General features: G+C 41.8%; 1 protein-coding gene across 2 annotated transcripts; it reads left to right on the top strand.

Annotated features, from left to right (window-relative positions):
* Positions 1-79: 79 nt before the first annotated feature.
* On the top strand, positions 80-20,608 carry LOC128459220 (TANK-binding kinase 1-binding protein 1). 2 transcript variants are annotated; one of them, XM_053444333.1, is made up of 13 exons: positions 80-516; positions 10,701-10,935; positions 11,082-11,213; positions 13,097-13,201; positions 13,338-13,488; positions 14,526-14,719; positions 15,173-15,240; positions 15,345-15,451; positions 16,553-16,743; positions 16,834-17,112; positions 18,683-18,763; positions 18,841-19,059; positions 20,471-20,608. In XM_053444333.1, exons 2-13 carry the CDS (start codon positions 10,708-10,710, stop codon positions 20,597-20,599), a joined length of 1,884 nt encoding a protein of 627 aa, XP_053300308.1. In that variant the 5' UTR covers positions 80-516; positions 10,701-10,707; the 3' UTR covers positions 20,600-20,608. The 2 variants fall into 2 exon arrangements, with proteins under 2 accessions (XP_053300308.1, XP_053300307.1); XM_053444332.1 differs by lacking the exon at positions 80-516 and adding an exon at positions 2,582-2,718.
* Positions 20,609-24,102: the final 3,494 nt, after the last annotated feature.

The raw sequence follows: 24,102 nt of genomic DNA, 5'->3' as shown, positions 1-24,102 counted from the left end.
TACAAATAAAATTTGATTGATTGATTGATTGATTGATTGATTGACTCAGTATTCTTTGGGCAGACTTGCATTGGGCAGGTACAAAGCAGAAACCAAGCAACCAAATTGCTTCACATAGTGTGCCCGGGCAATCTTTGTTTACTTTGGGCTGTCATGGATTAAAAATCGGGAAAAAGACATAAAAGACTGAGCTTGTAAGAGGTTATACTACACAGTAGGTAATCAAGTGTTGTTTATGTTTTGGCAGGAAATTACCTCCACACTCAGAACAGTGTTAAAATCTATGGTGGATCTGTTATATAACTGTAAAATTGAATGTAATGCCAATTTGTCCTCAGGGTGGCGCCAGGTACAAGGTTTACCACCTTGCATGTTCATACAAAAGCCTATCTTGTAACAGAACCGGTTGGGTCACAGTCACTGTAAACCACCACGTGCTGGTGTCAACAGCATGATCGTCTCCCACACTCTCTCAAAACCACAGAGACCGCAAACCAGATTGAATTTTACATTAAGGTAAATGACAAACATCTATTTTCAATAATTGTATCACAAAGAAACAGTCTTAGTACATATACTTTAAAATGAACCTCTTTATACAGTAATTCTCTACTTTTACCAAATCAAATGTGTGGCTACCATACTATTTAGCAAATTAAGGCCCAATCCCATTTCACCCTTTGGCCCTATACCCCTTGTTTTCGAGGGTTATCTAGCCCCTTGAAACGGAGTCACAAGGGGGAGTGGTTGAAATCTCCCCCAACGAAATGGGACAGCCCTTCAAGAAGCTGTTACGTCATCAGTAGTCGGTGCGAGAACGCGACACGTCATCAGTGGTCGATGCAAAAATACGCGATTATAGTAACAGTGACCATAAAACATTGAAATGATATTAAACTAAAATATTACAGTTATTATCTTAATTTTTAAAACCGTATTAATGGAGAAAATACTCCCACCTTGCCCGTTATCGCAAGGCATTCTAGGTTTGTAGTGAGGGTTTGAGAAATGTCCGTTTGGAGGATCATAGAGCCCCACCCCTGAGCCCTACCCCTCAGTCCCAACAGGTATTGGGACACACTACCCCCACACGTGAATGCGCAAAAGGAAGGGGAAGGGATCAGGGGTAGGGCCAAGGGGTTAAATGGGCCTAATTGTTTAAGTTTTTGATTTTTTGATCAAAATAGAAATGAAAAAGTTATAATAAATCACTCTTTTTTGGCGAATCATCAACATTCATGCCACAGTCACACCGTTTGATGAAATCATATACACCCAAGTAGTTTATATTTCCATCATGTTGAGATGACATTCACAGTACTTGCTTAAGAATTTGCTTCAGGAATCCTGTGAAGTGTTCTTTTATATGTACAGCTCATTTGAGCTGTATATTGTAAAGCAGCCAAGAGCAGTTCATCAAAGTTTAAAACATGTCACAGCAATTTTGTTTTTAACGGTGAATTGATGAACTTCGATGCCACGCCACTAATATGGCGTTTGACGAAAAACAGAGTAATCTTATACCATTATCAATGTTTTGAGGCCCTTTTTGTGGTGTTGTTCAATGTTACCTGTAATAGTTGATTGACATGTGGGTTTGGCCAATGGGGAAGCCCTATGTTGGTGTGCGGGGCAGAGAGACGGAAGCGGGAAGCGAAATAAAACATGTCAACATCAGTGCACAGTTATCTCACGCGCATTATTCAGCAAACTTGACACTTTTGACACAATTTCACATGGTTGCAATCAGTGATGAGTGTAAGTGTAAGATGTTCCAAAAACAAGACATTTCCTGTTGCCACCAGGGGGCGCTGTGATTTTTATTAATAATTTCTGTGTAGATGTCATCAGGTCGGGACTCTTGTCTTACATGTCTAGTTTGGAGTTGATTGCACCATGTATGTCTGAAATACTGAACATCGTGTTTTGATGGCGTGTAATCAAACTTTGACGCCATGCCACGATCACACCGTTTGATGATAACTCGAAATTCGAGGTAGATAATATCTCCATCTTGTTGTGATGGCACTCATGTACATATGAAGTTGATCTGACGAAAATCCTGGGACAAGTGCGTCAAAGAAAAAATTTAGAAAACGGCCAAAATGGCCACTAAATCCAAAATGGCGGGCTTCCTGCTGCGTTTTTCCCATTGCACTGCAATACTTTTTTGTGTCATAATACACCTGGGCTTCAATTTTTGTGAAGATCGGTGAAAGCTAACTGAGGGTTTTTTCCTTAGCTGTTGAGCCATTTTGCCACGCCCATTTCAAATTACTCAAGAATACAATTACTTTTTTGGGTTTTGAATTATCTGCAAACTTTGGTAAGAATTTGAGCATGTCTAGGCCCTGAAAAAGCCCAAAAGGTAAATACAAATCCTTCTAAATACAATAGAGCCTCCCATCGTAGGTGCTCGGGCCCTTATAATTGTGTCAGCATGCTATTGACCCGAGTTTAAAATGCATGTGTGAAAAGGTATATCCTCAGTGATTGTATAATAGCGCTCAATGGAGAACAGAACCAATGTGAGCTACTTTCCTTCTGATGAAAATCATCTCCTCCCCCCTCCCCCCTCCCCCTATGGTCAAACGAGGGGAGGGGGCGGACTCACACACGCGCACACACACATTCACGGCAGCATCCACTGCTGATGTCAGACTCCAGTCATGTCGACCCTCGTCAGCACCATCATCTCCAAGGTTTTTCTACTGAGACGTAAGTAAACCGGCTTCATCCGTCGTGTGTGTCCCTTCCTTCAACTTCGGACTGTGTGTGTGTGAGCGTGTATGTTTGTGTCTGTGTGTTTATATGCTCTGTGCCACATTATAGGCAGGTTTACCGGTGAGAATCAGATGTCAGTGTTTCTAAGCGGGTCAGGATGGGACTGTTTGCGCAGGGATGGATGGTGACAGGGGGAGAGGCTCGGCAGTGACGCTGTAATGAGTTGTTAAATCATTACAGTCATGCATGGCCTGTGAGCAGGAGACCACAGACAGAACCGACAGGGACACTGCACTGAAGACAAATTCCTCCAAACCTGTCAGTCCCACAGACGCGTTGTGTGGGGACATGCCAGGGAGAGATGGATGCGCAGCCTGGTTTCAGTGTGCGTGTTCCGGTTTGGGGACCTGACTGTAACATGCAGAATGAGGACATGTTGTTTTCCCTCAGTGCATCGACAGAAAGCATGGATGCACGTGTTGAGTTCAGGTGTTGTAGGATTTTTTGAACACATCTGAGCAATACAGTGATTTTCTGGAGCCATTATAACTCCTTGTTTATTCCACACTGACGAAAAAAAAAACATTTGTTGTTCAGCAGAATATTATTTTCATTTTGTGGGTTAAAGGCATGTTTGAAGACTGTAGTAACTGGTATGTTAAATGATCTTCGCAAACTGGTTTGTATGCTGGGCTGCTAGGGAAATAAAATAAAACAGTCATGTACAGTCTAGTGTGGGCACTGTGCTTAAAGGTGACGGGATACATCCATATTACACTTGCACAGAGAAAGGGCTGTATGTCACAGTGCCCTCTAGTGGTAAACCCAATCAATCTTATTTACTTGTGTTCCAGCTGACCCACTAATCTATTAACACCTTATCACCCAGGCTGTAACATGTAGAACATAATCAATAATTAATATATCAACAATATTAGATTTATTTATTTGTTTATATGTCACACACCCAAGCGCTCAGATCAATATTAAAAACAATTTAACCTATACTGCTCTTGTGTATGGGACGTGACCTAACAACAGCATAACACAGCTCTCTCTTTTGTATTGTTTAGCTCCGCCTGCAGTTGTAGTGATTCAAGCGATGAAGTAGAATATTCAGAGTTCATACAGTAAAAGGTCTCTGGTTCGTCTGTGGTTCGACTCCACGGAGAAACAACAAAAAGACGAACCTGGATGGATCTGTCCAAAAATCCAAGAGGGTTCTCCCTACCCTGTCTAGTGCCCCTGAGCAAGGCACCTTACTCCCCCAACATCTGCTCCCCGGGCGCCGTACATGGTCGCTCACTGCTCTGTGTGTCCTTCACCCGATGGGTTAAAAGAAGAGGTTAAATTTCCCTACCTGCATGAGTGTGCCTGTGCATGTCTGTGCATGTGTTTGGGACAAATAAATGCATCTTAATCTTAATCTTAAATAGCCTAATACACAGTTTTAAGTATATAAATGGATTTTCCCCATTCATAAACTGTCAGTGGCAATTTGGGGATTCGTATCTTGCCCAGACACTTTAGAACGTAGACTTGAGTTGCTGGGAAAGGAACTACAGACCTTCAGGTTGGTCTTTACCTCCAAGGCCACAGCCACCCACCATCCAGCCTTAAAAAAACAATGCAATGGTCAAAGTTTTATTCATATTTAAGATGTAGTTTAAGATTTAATTTCCCTTCGGGGATGAATAAAGTAATCCATCTATCTCTCTATGTATCTAGTGATTGATTTACAGTATCAACTAATGCATTGCATATTGGGTGTCTGACACAAAGTCTTGCATGCTAGATAATTTGAAACAAACAATAATTAATTTGATCATAACACGACGTATAATAAATTCCCTTCATACTAAGCACTGGTGCATCACAGTGTGAAAATACCTCTGTTCTGAACACCAGGGCTTTTCATCCACCAGTGTTGTATTAGGGTTAGTAGGCCACCCATTTATTTATTTATTTTATTTATTTGCAATATGTGATTTTTTTCTTGGAACCCAGTGTATTTTCTGTGTAGCCTACAAATAGTGTAGGGAATGAACAGAGCTTTTAGCAGTCGGAAGAGTTGGTTAGGTATGTCTCAGAAAAAAAAATCTATAGTTCCTCAAAAGTCAAGTGCTAATATTGTTCATGCAATTTAACCTCAAACTAAAATCTTGTTTTGGTGCTACGTTGCATTTAATAGGAATTTTGTAGACTTTCTCTCAGCACCTCCGACTCTGCCTTTCACTAGATGAAGTCCTATCCCCATTGCATTAGCAATACCGTTGGTTTTCAAGAGGGTGACTGAAACTTATTTGGCCTTACCTGCTGTTTCTTCTCTGCACACTGCATCTGAAAACCTAAAACTAGCTGGTGGTGGGTGGTCCGCTCAGTCATTCTCTACAGCAGCTGGATAAGGTCCAACAGGGCCACAAGTATCACAGAGCTTTGCTTCACATGTGGTTGGCGGTAACAGCGGTGCTTTTTGTTTCAGAAGGTAGAGGGAGATCAAGGGGCTTGAAGAGCAAATACTTCAAGCTGGTATTTGTGTGTACATGTGTGGGAGGAGAGGGCAGAGGATGCCCTACACCGTTTGTATCCAGTACCTGACTACAAATACAGAAAGTACAGTAAGGGACAAAAATATGTTTGTTAGCCGTGATATAGTTTGGCTCATTCTTGCAGAAAGCATTTAATCAACTTCTGTCAACTTTCTTAATGTTTGTACAAACTAAAACTTGAGTGGAAACATTCCAACTGAAATCCAACAACGGCTTCTGTTTCATGTCACTTAGCCTATATATGTGTTTGAAGTTTGCTCACATAAGCCACAATAACTTCCTCCTAATTCCACAAATGTCTGTGTATCTCTGTCCATGTGGAACATATATCTCAGAAACCGTTCAACTTATCAGCTTCACACTTGGCATGTGTATTGTTAACTGCCCCAGGTGCAGTGTCAAACTTGGTGCGATTTAGACACAACACATTCAATATTTAAAATTTTGAATAAACAGACGAATAATCGTATTCATATTTGAATAATCACTGCCAGGTCATTTTCGTAATTTGATTATTTGTATTTTACCTGAACAGACTGAGACACAGACACACAGCAGAGGTGCTGATCCTTGCAAGCAATGTATGATAAGCAATAACAGCAGTTCAGTCAGTCACTCAAACTTAAATATAAGCCACACACATTAACAGTTATAAATTCATTCAGTTTCATTTTATGAAAAACAATGACTATAAATATTTATTGCAGATAAACCAGGTAGGATGAGCTCAGAGTTTTCTAACTTCACTCTGAACTATAGACTGTTTATAAAAAGCTCTGCACACAACATCCAGCACACGAACAAAAAAAGTTACAGTATATTGTACAACTGTTTTATGACAATGGAATAATTCTGATGTAGCTGCAGAGCATTAACACAGGACAGGGAAACTGACAGGTTTACAACGGGCTCTGCACTAGTACAACCAATGGCTCATGGTTCCTGCATGAGATGGTTCTAAGACAAAATACACATTAGTCTGTTCAAAAAGGATAATATTTAGAAGGTTTACCATCACCCAACACATGTCAGATGTTTGACATGGACTTGAATCGCAAGGGGAAATTAATACAGTCAGTGTTCTCAGGATAAATATCTGTGCACATTTTGTACATGTAGGAAACGTCACGTGCTCAGAGTAGTAGGACAGAAAGTTCTCCTAGCGACCTCATTTCCATTGACTCTCCCACTCTTTTCTCTCTATCCCTCTCCACCGCTCTCTCTCTCTCTCTTTCTCTCTCAGTCTTTCATGTCATATTATGTCATCAGCCTAATGCCCTCTCTCATATCTCTCTGTGTCTGAGCCTCTTATTTTATGTTGTCCTCTTTGTCTCTCTCTTTGTGGAGGGTACGTTTACCCCTGTATTTATTCCTCAGGATAATGAGCCCATAGATAAATGTAAAAACTTAGCCTTAAGATATTGTAATGACTATTGTAAAATGACAATCTGAAATTGTGAATAGGGGAATTAAAACAACCTAAAAGTTAAAAAGAATGGAAATAGATAGGAATAGTAAAAATGAAAAGAAGTGGAGGGTTGGTCCTGCTGCATTATGTGGACACCAGAGGTGTGACGGGGTCAGTGTACAGTCCATGAGCACACTAGGAAGCAGAGGGATTGCCCTGTGCTTCTGCTTGGTTGAAGTTCATGTGCTGCGGTTACTGATGTCCGGATGTTGAGGAGCAGTATAATCCCTTGATGAAGACGTTTGTATAATTGCATCAATCTAAAAGACTCATTCTAATTGACCTCATGTTGCACGTCATATCATATCAAAGCCGTAGGGACATACAGAGCAACATAATTGATGATATTGCTATATAATCAATGACTTTAATGCTTTAACCATGTAACATTTTAAATTGTCATGCAGATTTGAACCCATCAGGAGAGTTTGATTTAATGTATTTACTCTACTGTGTTTGTTTGTGTTTGTGTATGTGTGTGTCCCCCACACACACTGAATTAGCCCTTGGCTTTGCTCACAGATATGGTGCCATGTCCTTAAGAACTGTCTGTTTTGTCATCTCTTCTCACTTTGCTTTTATCATAACCAAGCAGCTTTTTCTTTCTTTAACTTAATTGGGCCTTGGTGTAGGTAGACGCTCTATTGTCACTCTGTGACTGGGAGACAGTGGTGAATCATCAGATTATCCCACAATAACGAACAGGTCTGGATTCAGCCTCACTCCACTCTTTCCCTCACCTGACACAAATCATCAATGAAGGTCATGAAGGAATAAAATGAGTCTCTCAGTATGGTATGGTCCAGCTGACAGTTTATGTAACAGCAGACCATCAGAGGATGTGACACCACTCTGAACCTCGCTGCTGTTGTTTCCAGTGAGGTTTGTTTCTCATGTTTCGGGCAGGTTGAAATCAGCCTCATACACATAAAGGATTATGTGAGCTGTTATCCTGGCACCAAGCTCCAAACATGATAAATAAACATGTAGTTCCTGAGCATGGTTTGGTGAGGCAGGTCCTCTTACCTGGACAAACTGGTACTGAGCTCCTCAACACTCTCAGAGTTCGTTTCAGAGAGGACAGGCTATCAGGATATAACCCTGATTCAATGTTTGTTCAGTGGTTGTCCTCTGAACATATCCAGATTCATCTGCAAACACTACATTTCGGAGTTTTATTCTATTGTTGATTATGTCCATATCAGTTTCCTGTTCAGCAGTTGAAGTCCTTCCATTTCTGGGGAGGGAAGTGCTACCTCCAGAAGCACAAACACCAAATCGCACACAAATGATCCATGTATAATAAGCTACTACTAAAATATGTAGTATAACTATTGATTATCTAGACATTTTTGGCAACTGATAATCCTGTAGAATGTTGGATTTGGCTACAGACCAGCCTCTCTCACTGATAAACCATATGATGTACAACATGATCAGTTATATTTCCTCTCTCATCAGGGACTATACCACTCTTGAGTCTTGCTCCTCTTAGACATATACCCGTCCTTTTACTGGTCACTCTCCTTCCACTTCCAGTCATTTCTCTGTGCATAACCATGTTCAAATAGAAAAACTATTTCCGATACGGATGGAATTAAAATCAGCTTAACTGGGAATCTGCTGTGTTTGTCCTTTTCAGTTTTTTCCTGTTTTCTAGATGCATAGTTTAGTCCACACTGACTGCTGTTGTACTGACTGTGTCACATGGTCTAAAAACATATACTCATTGTAAAGTAATGTGAGTTGGCATATTCTGGGCAATTGCATGTTTCATTCATGCTCTAAGATGAATTTTGCTGAGCACATGTGTGGTCTTGATTTCCATAATTTGTGCACAAGCAGCAAATTAATGTTTAATTTAATGTGGCTTAAGAAACCCAAGCTGACAGCAGATGCTGTACTAGCAGCTTGAGGTGCAGACAAACACAGTAGTTCTGCATATAGTTAACGCTGTAAATTGTTGGATTATACATGTCCCACAATGCATTTGGATTTTGTCTTTCATCAGACCATCTCTAACTCCAAACATCACCGTGGTCTGTTATCAAGGCTTTGTTTTTATTTCTAATATTTTAGGTATCAAATCCCCCCTGAGCTGTAAAGAAAATATTTTATCAAACCAGCTGAGTATTACTCCTTGTGATGAGTTTGCTTTCAATTAATGAGTAAAATTGGTGGAGTGCCCCTTTAATTCAGGAACAAATTGTTGTTTTTCCCCTGAGTAGAATCTTTCTCCATTTCTTTTTTTTACCGGAATCCCTTTGATGGATTTTGAGAATTTCTGCTGTTGGACATAATAATGAATCATGATCAACTAGAAACTGTTTGTTAAAAGTGGTAAACTATCTAACTAAGTATGGAAGCACAATCTTAGATGACGAACACAGTAAATTAAAGCAAGTGCTAAATTTTGCATTGTGCATCAACAAAGATGTCATCACTTCACATGCTGATGATGAGGCAAATCACTGGGTTTTGTGTTTGACTGCCAGGGATTGTGGGTAATGCGAACCGTCAGTCCATTAATAAATGAAACAACCATATGATAAAGACATATGGCCCCTCTCTGATCTGCCCTTGGCTGACACACAGTGTGTGCAAGGAAAAGGCAATCGAGCGAGTTTGAGTGAACCCAGTCGAAAAGTACGAGGGAGATGTAGGCTATGAGGTGGACACATAGACAATAGTAGAATGTGGGCTGAATGTGTGTGTGTGTGTGTGTGTGTGTGTGTGTGTGTGTGCTTGTATCTGTGTGTGTGTCTTTGTGTGGGCTTGCATGTGTGGGAGACAGTGTGTGGGCTGTAAGAGGGGGAGTTAAGTAACTGTGGAGAGATGTGAGACCTCTCTTCCTCTCTGCCACTGCACATGTCTTTAGGCTCTGCACACATGCACACACACACTCACACACACAAGGACACTATAAAGGGAGAGTTGCTGCTGCTGAATCACATCATCTTTTCTATTCGTTTATGTTGTACCATGCTGTGTTCTTAACTAGAACCTTGGGTGTCTGTCAGGATGTTTCAGATCATTTCAAAGGTTTTTTCCTATTTTTGTGGCATTGTGGCCAGTTTCCTGTTGACGAACACACCACAATGTGCACACGTTGTAACTATCACATTGCCTCTTTGTTAAGACAGCTTATTGTGCACATTCTCAGTATTCAGAAATGTTGCTGAAAGCCAGTCAAAACGCCAACACTATTAAAAGTGAAGTGTTAGGTAAAGTGTCACAAGTGGAGTGTTAAGTAAAGTGTCACAAAACTGTTCAATTATTAATCACCCAAATGAGAAAAATTAGGATTCCATTGCTTGTTGCTTTTCTTTTTTTTTAACTATCTACAAAGGTCCATTTAAACAGCTCCAAATCCACCAAACTCACAAGACACATTTTTTGTATTTGAACAGAGAAGAAACGGTCATAGTCCTTTACTCGATCGTCTCTCCCATTAAGAGAGATGTGAAATTTAGACATATGCGGCCGTACCTGGTGACCACCTCCCTTAGTCAAAATTAACGAATCGCCAACTAGGCTGTGGTTAATATTTTGGTAGAATCTGCCACCTAATCTGCACGATATCATTTCCCAGACCAGTCTAACCACTGAGCACAGAGAGACCATCCTGACATATAACCAGGTATTGTTTCAACCCAGAGCAATGTCATGCAAACATCCCCTACAATCAACTCTGGACAAAAACACATCACTCGTCGCTGCTCATTAGGATTATTATTGTTAGTGCACAATAGTAACTCAAATGGACTGAGAAGAACTTATTAACCTTTTAATCGTCACAACAAACACACACACACACACGTACATACACACTTTCTGGCTGTCAGCTCTGGTCAGGACATGCGGATTGACAGAGTGAGCTTGTGATGAGTCCGTCCAAAGTCCATTCCAATATCTCACTGGATTTTCCAACCACACCTCCTTCTTTTCCTCCCTTAAAGCTAACTGATGATGGATCTATACGGCAGAGGAGAGCTGGGGCTGCTGGGTGGAGGGGAGAGCCTGAGAGATGACATGGGCGGATCTGGGATCAGCTGGTCGGCTAATCGACTGTCAGAGGACATGTACCCATCATCAGGATTGGCCTTGGCCGCAGCCTATCATGACATTAAGACCCGGCTGGCCAGTCTGGAGAGGGAGAACAGCAGCATCAAGAGGAAGCTCAAACACTATGAGGTGACGGTGGAGAGCGGCCGCAGAGAACACACACACAGAGCTTGCACACAGATTTAAATGTACAACAAAGAATACAAATTATGACTTTTTTACAGTTTGAATGAATTCTTTCCTGAAAACTCTTCTTCTCCTCTTATCTCTTCCAGTTTCCCATGATCAGTGAATTTGGAGAGGAGAGGATAGTGTGTTATTCTCGTGAGCCCATCATCAAGGATGCCAGTGACATTCAATCAGAGACCACTAACCTACAACAGAGGATCAACTCTCTCACTCAGGAGGTACGAATTAATAATATTTTTGCAACCACTAGTTATAGTGGATCTTATTGTTTCTCTCATAAATTGCACAAGTTATATTAATACTCTTAGTTCAGTGACAGTTGCTCAATAGAGATATGTAGGAGGTTAAAGGTCAAAGGTCACTGTGACCCAGGGCTGCATGATTATGGCCAAAATCATAATCACGATTAGTTTGATCAATATTGAGATCACGATTATTTATCACGATTATTCATTAATTTTAGGGACAACATCTTTTTATTGCACTTTTAAATGAACAAGAACACTGCTTCCACTTCCATTGTTGTGCTACATTCCAGCTAATGTACACGTCTTTGCATCAAAATAGAACTTACACCGTTCTTATTCACCTGAAGCGAAATATAAATAAATATCTTCCCCAAAATAAAGGGCTAACTAAAAATAAATATGTCATCACAGAATGCAACCAGATGAAAACAATTCAGGCCTATGCAGACAAGGCAATAACAAGGTGTTATTGATAAATTATACTGTAACTGTTACAGTATAATTTATCACCCCTTAAACTGAAGCATCATAATCTCACCTCAAGGCTTCATTTTAAAAGAAAGCTACAGTTATTGTTACTTGGCAAATTATTTATTGGACACATGTCTTTGGCCAAATGAAATGCGATTGCGTCCGTTATTTCAGTGTGTCTTTGGGAGGTGGATGGATACACTGTCGCGCTATGCATGGTCGCTGTTGTGGTTTTCTGGGTAGACGTGGGACATGGACGGAGATTCAGTGAGGTAACGTTAGCTTTGGCCTTAATGCATTCGTCGTACTGTGGTTTGTGCTGATTTTTCAGGTTGTTGAACAAGTTAGTTGTATTGCTATGCGGCGCAGACACTACTCTAACGCACTCGGTGGATATGCTTTGTTTGTTAAATCCCAAAAAACTTCCAGACAACGGATGATGATTCTTTTTCGAGGGACTAGCTGCTCACCTTCTACTCCTGACATTTGATTTACCTTTCACACGACACCCGTCTGCTCTCTGTTCTGTCTCTCTCCTCTTCTACCAATACCGGAGTCGACTGCAGACAGAACTTTATTTGAGGCTGCCGCTGCAGGCTGCTTGCATGACACCTCCCATCTCGTTCTCCCTCTGGTGGTTGGCTGACTCTTAGTTGAAGAAGCGCCTGATTTGATATGTAGCAGAGCACGCATTTTAAACGTCAATATCGCTGACGATAGTGCTCATTTAATTTTGGCAGCCAAAATCGTGATCGCGATTAAAATTCGATTAATTGTGCAGCGCTACTGTGACCTAACATCCATGCCATTCTTGTGAATATGATGTATCAGGGGCGGCTCCAGGAAATGTCATTACATCTGGCACAAATGTTATCTTGGACTCAAAGACAAACTGATTAAATCTTGGAGGTTGAGGCATAAAGGTTCAAGTCACTGTGCACTCACAAACCCCATTTTTGGCTCTAACTCAAGAAATTACATGCCAGTTGTGAAAAAAGTTCCCTTAAATGTCGCTGTGTTCAGACCAAAAGCAGAGCGATGACTTTACATACAGGGTCAATGCAAAGAAAAGGATAAACGTGAATCGCAATAGTACCAGAAGAAACACAAGCAGCCAGCTGATCGTTGTGAGAACTCAATTCCACAATTTCTGTAGTTCTTTTACTAAAGGGTGGATTTTTCAAAAGATAGTGGTAATTTTTTTGTGTATCTACATTTCCTTTATAACAGGGTCAACCAAAGTTGAGGTTGGTTTAGAAACTGCAGCATTTCCTCATCTGACTTTCTTGTCCTTTCTGATGTTTGACGCTGATGTTTTCATTGGTGGGGTTATGATTTGAGTCTGAAATAATGTGTCTATGGTGACTGTTTACCTCTCTAAGCTTCAGAAGAGTAAGGACAGAGAGGAGAGGCTGGAGGAAGTCATCCAGGCATATGAGAAGATTCACTTGGAGAAGAGCAATGTCCAGAGAGACCTAGACAAAATGGTATACACACACACACACACACACACACACACACACATACAGTCATGTTATTTGTTAGATAGAGCATTTTATGCCATTGTATAGCAGTTGTGGTGCCACATGAGCATAAGTGTGTGTTTGTGTGTGTGTCCCTCAGACGACTCTAGCGGAGCAGCATGTAGAGCGGATCTGCAGCTTGGAGTCGGCTCTTAGACAGAGACAGACGTCCCTTCAGAAACTCGGCACTCAAATCCGCAGCAAAGAGGCACGTCAGTCTCAACTCCACGCCAGCCTGGGTGTACCCAGAGGTGAGTTCTATCTGGACAGAGAGAACACTACACCCAATCAGATATGGAATAGTAGGAGGAATAATGCAATTAAGTAGTACTACTCATATAAGTAAGTATAAGTATTAGAGAGCCAGTCATAATAGTTGGCGATTACCAGACAATTATTAGGTGCTCATATAACTAGTTAAAAAAGCAGGATGAAACTAACCTCTTTCTAGCACAAGACTTGATTCAACTGCTGCCTTGATTTCACCACTGAAGCTGTTTTGAGACAACTCCGGAGAATTGTGTCCAGACTTTCTCCAGAGGTTTCCTTTCACACATGAATAACGCAGCAGGAGATTCTCCTCCCAGCCGCGTTCACAACAACACAGAACTCTCTGGAGCATTCAGGTGAGGGGTGGTGCAGCAGGCAGAGACAGGGTGTAACATATAAATTCTGCTGTGGCGATCACTTGTTTGTGTTTACAGCACATCCGCACAAACATTGGCTCTTATCACCTAAAGCTTCCTTTGTATTTTCGTCTTCTACATGTATGGCTTCGCTTTGTCATGCAGACATATTTGTTTTCTTCATTTTTGCATTTGTTGCGTGTTAGAAGCGTCATCAACCCTCCCACCTGCTCCCGGTGAATCCTGTGGAGGATCTCCTGCTGTGTTCTAACATCAGCTCCTCCAGACTTTCTTCGCCCGGCCCCCTATAAAGTCTTCAGGCTCTCACTGATTGGTCTCCTGTCACTGGCAGATCAATTACAACCAGCTTGCAAATTTAGCTAAAATCGCAATGAGGTGGTTCAAATTCTTTTGGTTTATACATTTTCCAAGTTTACAGTTACCCTGACATTAAGTCAATAAAATAAGATATGACCCTAAATGTGGTAAAATGTATCATTAGCTACAGTTCAGTCATAACTGCTCATTAATGATTGCAAACGCCTCATATATAAAAATTACTGTACTCATGATTTAGGCATTGAAGTCTCTAGCTCACTGGTGCCATTGAACTTGAGAGAAAAACAAGGAAACAGACTGAAGCTGTTTTGCTTTTTTATCAGAGGGCCGCGGGCCGACGCTGCAGAGCTCCCGCAGTCTGGACGCCCTCTCCGACCTGAAACTGCAGCGACTGGAGGCAGAGCTGGATGGAGCACGGCACCATGCCGAGGGAGCCTGTCAGAGGGAGAAGGGGCTGAGGGTTGAGCTTCAGAGGCTGCAGCAGGAGGCATCTCAGCTGCAGGAAGCACAAAGACAGGTACAGCTGATAGGCGTGATACAAGAGTCACCGTCTTCCATATCTCTGCAAATGGAATTTCATTGTCTGCATAGTTTGACTGATATCCAATTTGTCGAGCGTATAGGTTCTTGATCCTGGAAGTACTGTCGTTCTTTGATTTAACGCTCAGGGTTTAATGTTGGGTATATTTTAGTTTATTAACAACATTTTAGATACATTTTACAAGAAGAAAGAGCTGCTTTCAGCAGATGGTTGCACAGTTGTCATAGAGGTGGATGAGCTGGTTGGCCATCAGTGTGCTTAAGCATGCTAATTGTCTCGTTTGGGCTCCGAGATACAGATATAACAATTCATGTAATAGCTCTATGGAGAATTTAAAGCTGGCCCACATGTAGGAGACAAATAAGAATATCTTTCATGTATTGTTCAGTGCTGCCTCCTTAACCACCGCTCTGGGTCTGTCCCTCTCAGTCACAGGAGTTGGCCCCACACTGTGAGCACTGTGACGTAGAATGGATAAAGAAAGCTGGAGATGAACAGTGAGTCTTGTTTCTGACAAAAACGTATTTCTGGAAGTGCTTGTCAGTTTGTCATTTACATGCATTTACTGTATTCATTCAGTCCCTCTCTCTGTGTGTTGCAGGGTGAACCTGGCGTTAGCCTACACTGAGCTAACAGAGGAGTTGGGTCGGGTTCGCAGTCTGGCTGCAAAACAGAGTGACCTGCTACGACACGTCTCCCAGGAGCCTGGTAGGTCACCTGACTAGGATACAGGTTCAGGAACGTCACTGTGCATTTTGCATACAGTTCAAGTGGGTCAAAACATTTTTGGACCAAAATCGAACCAGAAATGTCACATATTCAACTGTTGGTGTTGCTGGTTAAAACAAACTAATGTCAACACTGGCTCTGTCAAATGATAAACACATGTAGGGAGTTTGGAATAAGTGTGTATTTCAGTTTGGATTTGCTTCAACACAGCATGTAGCCAGCGAAGCCACGTCAAAGTCAAGTGTCACATCGTCTCTAGGATGCTGGATGTCAGTCAGAGGGGTAGCCTACTGACAGGAAATATTTACATACTAAGTGCTGCTACTACACAAACTTCATAATTTTGGAAGTGCATTGAAATGGTCATGATGATTTATGATGATCTAATAGATATCAACCACATTTTAAACTAAAACAGAGAAGATTTCAGTCCAAACAGAGAAAGGACAGCAGCTGCTGCACAGGCAACAACACTGAAGTCAAATATGAAAACTGAATGGATGGAAGGAGACAACGGACGGGGACGATGGAGATGTAGCCCATGACCAGTTGATCATAGCTGACAGTAATAAAGTCAATTGAGACTACAGCCATTTCATACAAGAGGAAGGTAGATACAGTGATCAACCAATGTGATGGCTGTTAAACCTCTTTTACACCAAGCAGGTCCATGTGGGTTATGAAATGCAGTGAAACTTTGCGATTGACTCCTTTGCCAGTGGAGTCAGTTGTCCTCTCAGTTTGTTCCCTGGTCAGTCTTGTTCAACGTCACTAACACACAATCAACTGAGGCACCTGTACACACATCACTGACAAGATTAGAGTTATGCAGACTTACATTAGTCACTCGGTGCCATGTGTTGTGAGATATTGTGGAAATGAAGCGTGGCATCTTTCCACTTCTAACAAAGTGTTCATGTTACAAGGGATCTCTCATTGAGTCTTTCCCTCCCAGCTTTGCTTTGGAGAGATCTCTTAAAACTGAAGGCATCTGACACAGGGAGTTGGGGGCCAGGGGTGTGGTAATGAGATGAAAGCTTAATGTGTTTCCCATTCTCTCTTTCTCTCTGATACCTTCAGGCTCTCGTCCTCCTGCAACTCCGCAGCGTCTCTCCCCCACCTCCCCCCAGCGCCCCTCACTCTCCCCTGAAAGGCGTCTGCCCACCCCCTCTCCTCCACTCTCCCTATGCGACAGCCCTGCCTCTCACTTTCAGCAGCCAACCAGCAGCCGCCTACGAGCAAAGTTCCAAGGTCGCCGCAGTTACTCGGAGGTGAGTCATTTGGGTTTATAATAACTTTGCAATGAATTAGATTATTGCATCGTGGAGTCACTTGAATATTTGACAAATTCCTGTTCCCAGGTGTCCGACCCGTCAGCCATCCACAGGCCCTCAGCACGCTTGATGAGGGACCCGGTGTCCACTCTCCCCAAGCCCAGGCCACTGCTGGGCGAGACACGAGGCTACAGCCAAAACAAACATCAACTCCGCACCGCCTTGTTGGGCCTCGTCAGACCAGCCTCAGCTCATGGAGGGGAGAGGGGGGGAGGAGGGGGAGGAGGAGAGAGAGGTGGGGGCAGCAGTTTGACCAGCAGTCCTCATCACTGTGCACTGGACCTGGGATTTCCAAGGGCTGCTGAGGTGAGACATTTGGCTTGATTGAGTGAATGACACCCGTATTGTGACAAACCTTATACGGCCTCCATCATTACTTTTAGTGAATGACTTACTACAAGAAGGAAAGACTTCCACGAAGTTGACAGAGTTCAGAGTGAAAAATGAAGATTGATCGCCAGGAAATGTGCTACAGACGTTGAGGTTCCTGTCAGGATGAATTCAACTAAATTTGGTGCTCCTCAATAATTCCTCGAGCACTACCCTCTGCTCAAATATTCAATCTGTCCAATATTTTAATCTACTGGGGCAACATGGTGAAATAGTAATGTCTTCAAAAATGATCTTGGTTCGAATCCTGGTTCGGTCGGGTAGTTCCATGTGGTGTTTGCATGTTCTCCATGTGTCCGTGTGTGTGTTGTCTCTGGATATTCGGTCCTCCCACACTCCAAAAACATGCAGATTGAGGTTAGGTTGACTGCAGACACTAACTTGAGTATGAATGTGAATGGTAGTTTGTCTCTGTATGTTGGCCCTGTGGCCTGTCCAGGGTGTACCCCCCCCCCCCATCCACACACACACACACACACACACACACACACCTCTCACCCAGTGTCAGCTGGGATTGGCCCAAGGACTACCACAACCCTTAAATGATTAGCAGTATAGATAATGGATAGGTGGATGAATTTGGTCTATAACAAAATACCCTGTAAGTAATTCCTTGCTCTTTGTGGGAACTAGTGCGTTTCTTTTGTAATATTCTAAGCTCTTGACCTGATTTAAGTGGTTTAAGATAATGTATGTTGTGATTTGGGTTAGAGTTGAATGTCAGCATGCTAACATGCCATATTAAGATGGTGAAAATGGTATGGTATAAACAGTATGTTTATACAGAAGTTTTTATTTATTTTCTTAATTATGTTTGAACCTGACTTAAGTCTGACACAGTTGATGTAAGCTGAAGCATGTCCAGTTACCTTGTCACGCAGTTACCATGTGGCCATTGTTTTAGAAAGGTGCTGGGTAGATGGCCTATCAACCAAATACCAAGAACGTTTAACGCCTGTGGATTTTTGAATGATTTGTCTGAACCTGGTACGACCCATTGGTTTCCATCATGCCCTGTCGGGTCTTGTTGGTCTGGAGTCAGGGATCCACCCACTACACCGTGTGTAGGATGGGCTTGGGCACACTACTGAATGAAGGTTATCCACATTTACAAGGTGTCCATAGCCCAATACAAAGTTATTAGATTGACGATTGTAATACAGAGGAAAATAAATCCGGAGCATACAAATACACTGAGGATGGCAAATAAAATATCAAATTTGATATCACCTCTTATGTAGATACAGTTTGATTCTCCTCAGACCTAAATGTGGTGTATAGATTTGAATCTCATAGAGTAAGAAAAGCAAAGTACCAGTACAGAAGCTGAAGTTCACCTTCAACATGTCCTATTTTCTGTTAACTAATGTACAATACAATATGTGATTCCTTTTCGGGGCTGTTGAAAGCATCACACAAATTTCTGTAATACAGTAAAAAAATCGGAGTAATCATGGTGCTCTCCTTCACTTCTTCTTTCATTCAGGGTCATCACTTCTGTCGCCTTGATGACCCACCTGAACCCACCCCACTGGTGACACCTCCACAGTCGTCTGATGATGAAGAGGTGACAACCAAGGATGTTTGTGACTTTTAAGCTGGTTTATTTATTGTTAAAACTGTTTGTGTTGTGTACCATCACAGGATGTTTGTGCATATCTGTCGCCGGCTTCCAGCCCACCTCGGACTCTTGGGATTCTCTCATCATCACCAAGAGAACAGCCCCTACACCCCTCGTTCCCGTCTCCAAGGAAACAGCCCCACCATCCCTCCTTCTCTGCCCCCGAGGGCCCTGCCACCCTCTCCTGCCATCTGCCTCCCTACATGAACACAGATCATGCTCAGTCATGGCCTTCTATTAACGTGAGTAGCAGCAAGGATTACATTTAGCAGCACCTAGTGGGGAAAACGGGTCATTGCCGCAGCCAAAAGAGGATCAATAAAAAAAAAGGATACACAACTTCTACACAACACAAATCATTAGAACTTCATTATCATTATCTAAGACCACCACCCTGTAGCATTCGCTCCCATAATGTTACAATGCTTCGAGAGGCCAGTCAGGTGTCAACAAAGCTTAAGCATTTGAGCAGCACCCACGTGTGCGTGCTCAGTGATTGCTCCACTGATACAAAATGTGGGGAGTAAGAAGAGTTATGTCCACATTGTCTCCAATGTGTCTCCCCAATGTGTGTTCATAGTGATCCAGAGAAATTTAGACATGGGGTAGATTTAATATTAATACAAAAAATCCTAGATCTAGTGTAACCTGTCCTCTTCTCTAGTCTTCCGATAAACTGCAGCAGAGATTGGCGACTGGGTCAAAAGCTGAATTACATAGCTTTTATTTTGAAAAGTTGTAAACTCGGGTCTGATGATTGTGTCGAACTCTGAGATGTCCCACATGCAATGTATTAAAAAATAAAAGCAGTTCAGTAAATCATTCAAACTTATATATATGAAACACGGGTGTCCAGTTATAAAGCGAATGAACAGGAAAGCATTTACACAAAGTTTTACGACTTTTCTCTGCACCTTAGACCGTCTTCTCTAGGCACCTTAGCACACAAACAATAAGAAGTGATGGTAAAGAACAGTTGGAGACGAACTCACTAATGACAAGGAATATTTCTTTAGTAGCTCCGGAGCTTTACCACAAACCAAGAAAACAGGCAGGTTTACAACGAGCACTGCACAAGTTAATGTGAAGGTCACGTTGAGCCGTCGCTTTAACCCCTTACTGCCTGAATTAATTTCCAATAAATAAAGATGCTAAATTAAGTGGAGATTGTTAATTTCAATATAACATTTACAGTAGATATAAAATTAAGGTATGAGGCAAATTTTCCAGTCTCCTGTATGTAGATTGATGCTGCTTTTGATTGAAATTGAATAACAACATAAGTTTCTGTACAATCATTGCTGTTCCATCATCATAGTATTTAAAATACAGCTTAATACCTCAAAATAACTTTGCTGCACAGTCCCAAGGGGCTAGTATGTATTTTCCACTTCGACCACTAGATGGCGGCAGAGTGCTTCCAATACCTTCCTAGGTATGTGTAGTATTTGCACCATCATGCACAATAGTCACCTCGGCGGCATTAAGACCAGAATGGGGTTTGAGGCAAATTTGCGACATCCGTCTACAGGGAGTTAAAAGACAGATCAAACTAAGCCGAGTCACATTCTCCATATTTGTTGATTCGATTTGGGGATTTCCCTCTCTCTTCAGGATCAGTGGTTTCACACCTGTGTCTTCCTCTGTCTGCAGCTCTGGATGGAGTCGGAGGAGAGCGCGGTTCGCAGCTGCCCTTTGTGTCAGCTGACCTTCCCGACTGGCTACCCTGATGACGCCCTCATAAAACACATCGACTCACACTTGGAGAACAGCAAGATCTGACTTGTTTTTTTTTTGTCAATCTTGACTGATTTGAACACGGTAAAGATTTAGCGAGCCTGCATGCTTCTTTCAGGGCTCCCAGTCAAACTTCTACATAGAGACGGAGCAAGTCTGTTTTTCTACACTCCAGACTCTTCATCTTTGTTCACCGGACATACCTGTATTGCCTAATCTCTCACAAAGCACCACATCAACAATTCTGTATCAAATGGTGTTTTGTTTCTCCTTTCATAACCAAACTCTGCATTTGTACATAACTGAGTGCTGAGGAAATAGAGGATATAGAAAAGACAGTACTTTATATCTCAGATTCAGCGAAGCAGACCAAAGCTGCTGATGGTGTGAAAGAAAAACTGTATGGTGGTCTGAGAGCAGCTGTGGACACATGTAAGGTCACCTGTTGCTTTCATGTCCCAGAATGCATCAGAGCACCTGGATGTCCCCTCTCACGTTGTCTCGGAGGATTCAAATGAAGATTTAGTGAAGGTTTCTGGACCCAGAGTGAACTATTTCATGAGGTGAAGAGTTAGATACTAGAAAGTTATTTGAGTTTGTTAAAGATGGGATAACAGAATATAAGCACCACGTGATCTGGAAAAGACATAAGTTTAAGGGCAGTTTAAACAGCTATATAAGTCTGGACGCTGATGACAGTTCATGGGGCTATTGGCTGGAGTTTCAAAGTGAGTGTGTAAAGTAATCTGTGTGAAATGCTCCAAAGGTAAAAATGTGATTCATAAAAAAAAACATCATGTACTGCCATCTTCTGGTCTGATGTGGTGATGAAAGTGCCTTGCTCAAAGATCAATTCTAACTCACAATCATGTGTTGAGTGGTGGATGAGACAAGGCCTTTAAAGTTTCTCATGATTATTACTAACTGTCCAGAATTCCTTTTTATTATAACATAGTACAAGTAAGAATAATTCTTGTTTTACATTTCTATAATAGCAAAGGGAAAAAAATAGGCGTGGTGTCCTGTTTTTAATCACATTTTTACACTAGAGATATTCCACATATGCGACTTTACCCACAGGGTTCCTGATGTACTGAAGCTACAGAGCAGAGCAACGATGAGTCACTGAACATGTCATCACGTATCATCACATGCGGGCTGCTGCGTTGGAAAGACATTTCCACTGCAAAAAATATTTATCAAATCTGAATAAATCTAACTAATACAACAACAAAAAAATCTCTCATTTTGACCGTGAGTCAATCCAGGGACAGCAGAGATTATACATCTGGCTCTTGGTGGATTTGCATTGTCATCAAGCAAGGGTTCACTGCCTTGCTTCAGGGCACTTCACCAGAGCTCTAATCCGTGGGTGGACGTCCACTGGCTGCTGGGAAATCAAGCTGGAGGGATTCTGAGTTCTCAAAGCTCAAAGCTAACAGAGAGCTATGGGAGAACAGAGCTGGCTCCAGATCAGCCTCTGAGGGAATACAACCTCCTCATTTTATCCTAACCGTCGCTCGGAAATCATCAACATCAGGCTGCCATGTTGATCTGTGTGTGTGTGTGGTGTTGTTAGCGTACATATAATACACTTTCACAACCTGTGTAGCTCTGATAATATCAAACTTTGCGTTATTCGACACTGTCACATGCAAAGCTCGAACTGCTGCTCACTCTGCCATTTTCAAACAAGGGATCAATCCTTCAAGATGCTCGACCTGAGACTTTCAGGTTTGGTTCATCCAAAGAATAAATAAACCCCCGGTGGTATTAAGCCATGAAGATACAGTAGTTTTGGTTTATATAGTTAAATGGTCCAACTTGAAGGTTTGTTTTCCAGCTTGTACCTGAACTTGTAACTGCATCACATAGCATTAAGTCAATGGCTCTAGCTAATTCTGGCTAATTGTGCTAATGAAAACAATGTGATACAGCTGAAAGCCCCAGAAACCGCTGGTAGGTGGACTTCTGCAAGGATGGATTTTGTCAGATGTCTACTGAAGATCGAGAATAAACTTTCACGTTGGTTTAACCTGTTTTGACTTATCTGTCATATTTTCCTCTGCTCCATTATAAATGGGACTAGATGCTACTAGAGGTTGGTGAGAAACTGTAGCTGTGTAAATTTGCATGATCTCAGATTCTCTGCTCCGTTTGAATGCTGCCATTAGCGTCAGTGTGCTGATCTACAACCTTCTGGATGCAGCCAGCCTTACGAGTTATTCTGAAAATATGGACTTGGCACCTTTGATTTTAACTGCAGATGCACTGGTGTATATAGTAAAATAATGTGCAATTGTACATTAATTGAATTATATATACAGGCATACTAGGTAAGGCTAAAATATGTTTTACAGAGAGATGTCACTTTAGCCTCTTCATTACTTTTGTGTTAGTTTGCTTCTACTGTCCCAGTGGATCCTTAGCCATGGTATTATTGTACTGAATTTAATTGGTGTTAAGGTTTTTGTCAACAAAGTGGTGTCCTTAACATCAGACCCACCCCTACAGCCTGCTACTAGGAAGTATGGTCAATCTCCATTTTATTTCATTTTCACTTCCGTTTAAGTTTGACTAGACTGTGGTCGGTTTTCAACTTTTCCTATTGTGTGACTGCTCACATTTATTGTACAGACGATCTAGGTTTGGCTACCTAGGCTCCTGGGTACACTTTGATTTCTTAAACTTTCAGTAATGCTAAAGGAATAAAAGACTGTTATTGAAGTTTTCTTGAAGCTGGTGAAAGCAGAACTCAGGCAACAGCTGATGTCTTACCGAGATTTTAATGTAGACTTGATGCATCAAGGGGACCAGAAGGTGAAAAAATATACAAATGTTAACACAGCATCATGAACAATTGTCAGCTCCAAGTCTGAAGATGTCTCCCCTAGAGTCTCCATATACAGTGCCTTGCACAAGTATTCACCCCCCTTGGACTTTTTCCCATTATGTACTGTTACTAACTGGAATTCAAATAGACTTAAATAAACTTTTTCCCGTTTGATCAACAAAACATGCATAGTACTTTGGAGGTGCAAAATAAATTTTATTGTGACACAAACAATAATGAGAGCAAAAAAGTTGACATCTGTTGGGTGCATAAGTATTCACCCCCCTGTGTCAATACTTGGTAGAACCCCCTTTCGCTGCAATTACAGCTGCAAGTCTTTTGGGGTATGTCTCTACCAGCTTTGCACATCTAGAGATGGAAAGGTTTGTCCATTCTTCTTGGCAAAAAAGATGAAGCTCAGTCAGATTGGATGGAGACCGTCTGTGAACCGCAATCTTCAAGTCTTGCCATAGATTCTCTATTGGATTGAGGTCTGGGCTTTGACTGGGCCATTTTAAGACATTAACATTCTTTAATCCAAACCATTCCTTTGTAGCTCTGGCTGTATGTTTAGGGTCATTGTCCTGCTGGAAGATGAACCTCCGCCCCAGTCTCAAGTCTTTTGCAGACTGCATCAGATTTTCTTCAAGGATTTCCCTGTATTTGGCTCCATCCATCTTTCCCTCTATTCTGACCAGTTTCCCTGTACCTGCTG

This window comes from Pleuronectes platessa, chromosome 16 (assembly GCF_947347685.1).
Source record: "Pleuronectes platessa chromosome 16, fPlePla1.1, whole genome shotgun sequence".
NCBI classification, from domain to species: Eukaryota; Metazoa; Chordata; class Actinopteri; order Pleuronectiformes; family Pleuronectidae; genus Pleuronectes; species Pleuronectes platessa.
Note: the sequence above shows the minus strand (reverse complement) of the source record. Positions and strands in the feature narration are given on the sequence as shown.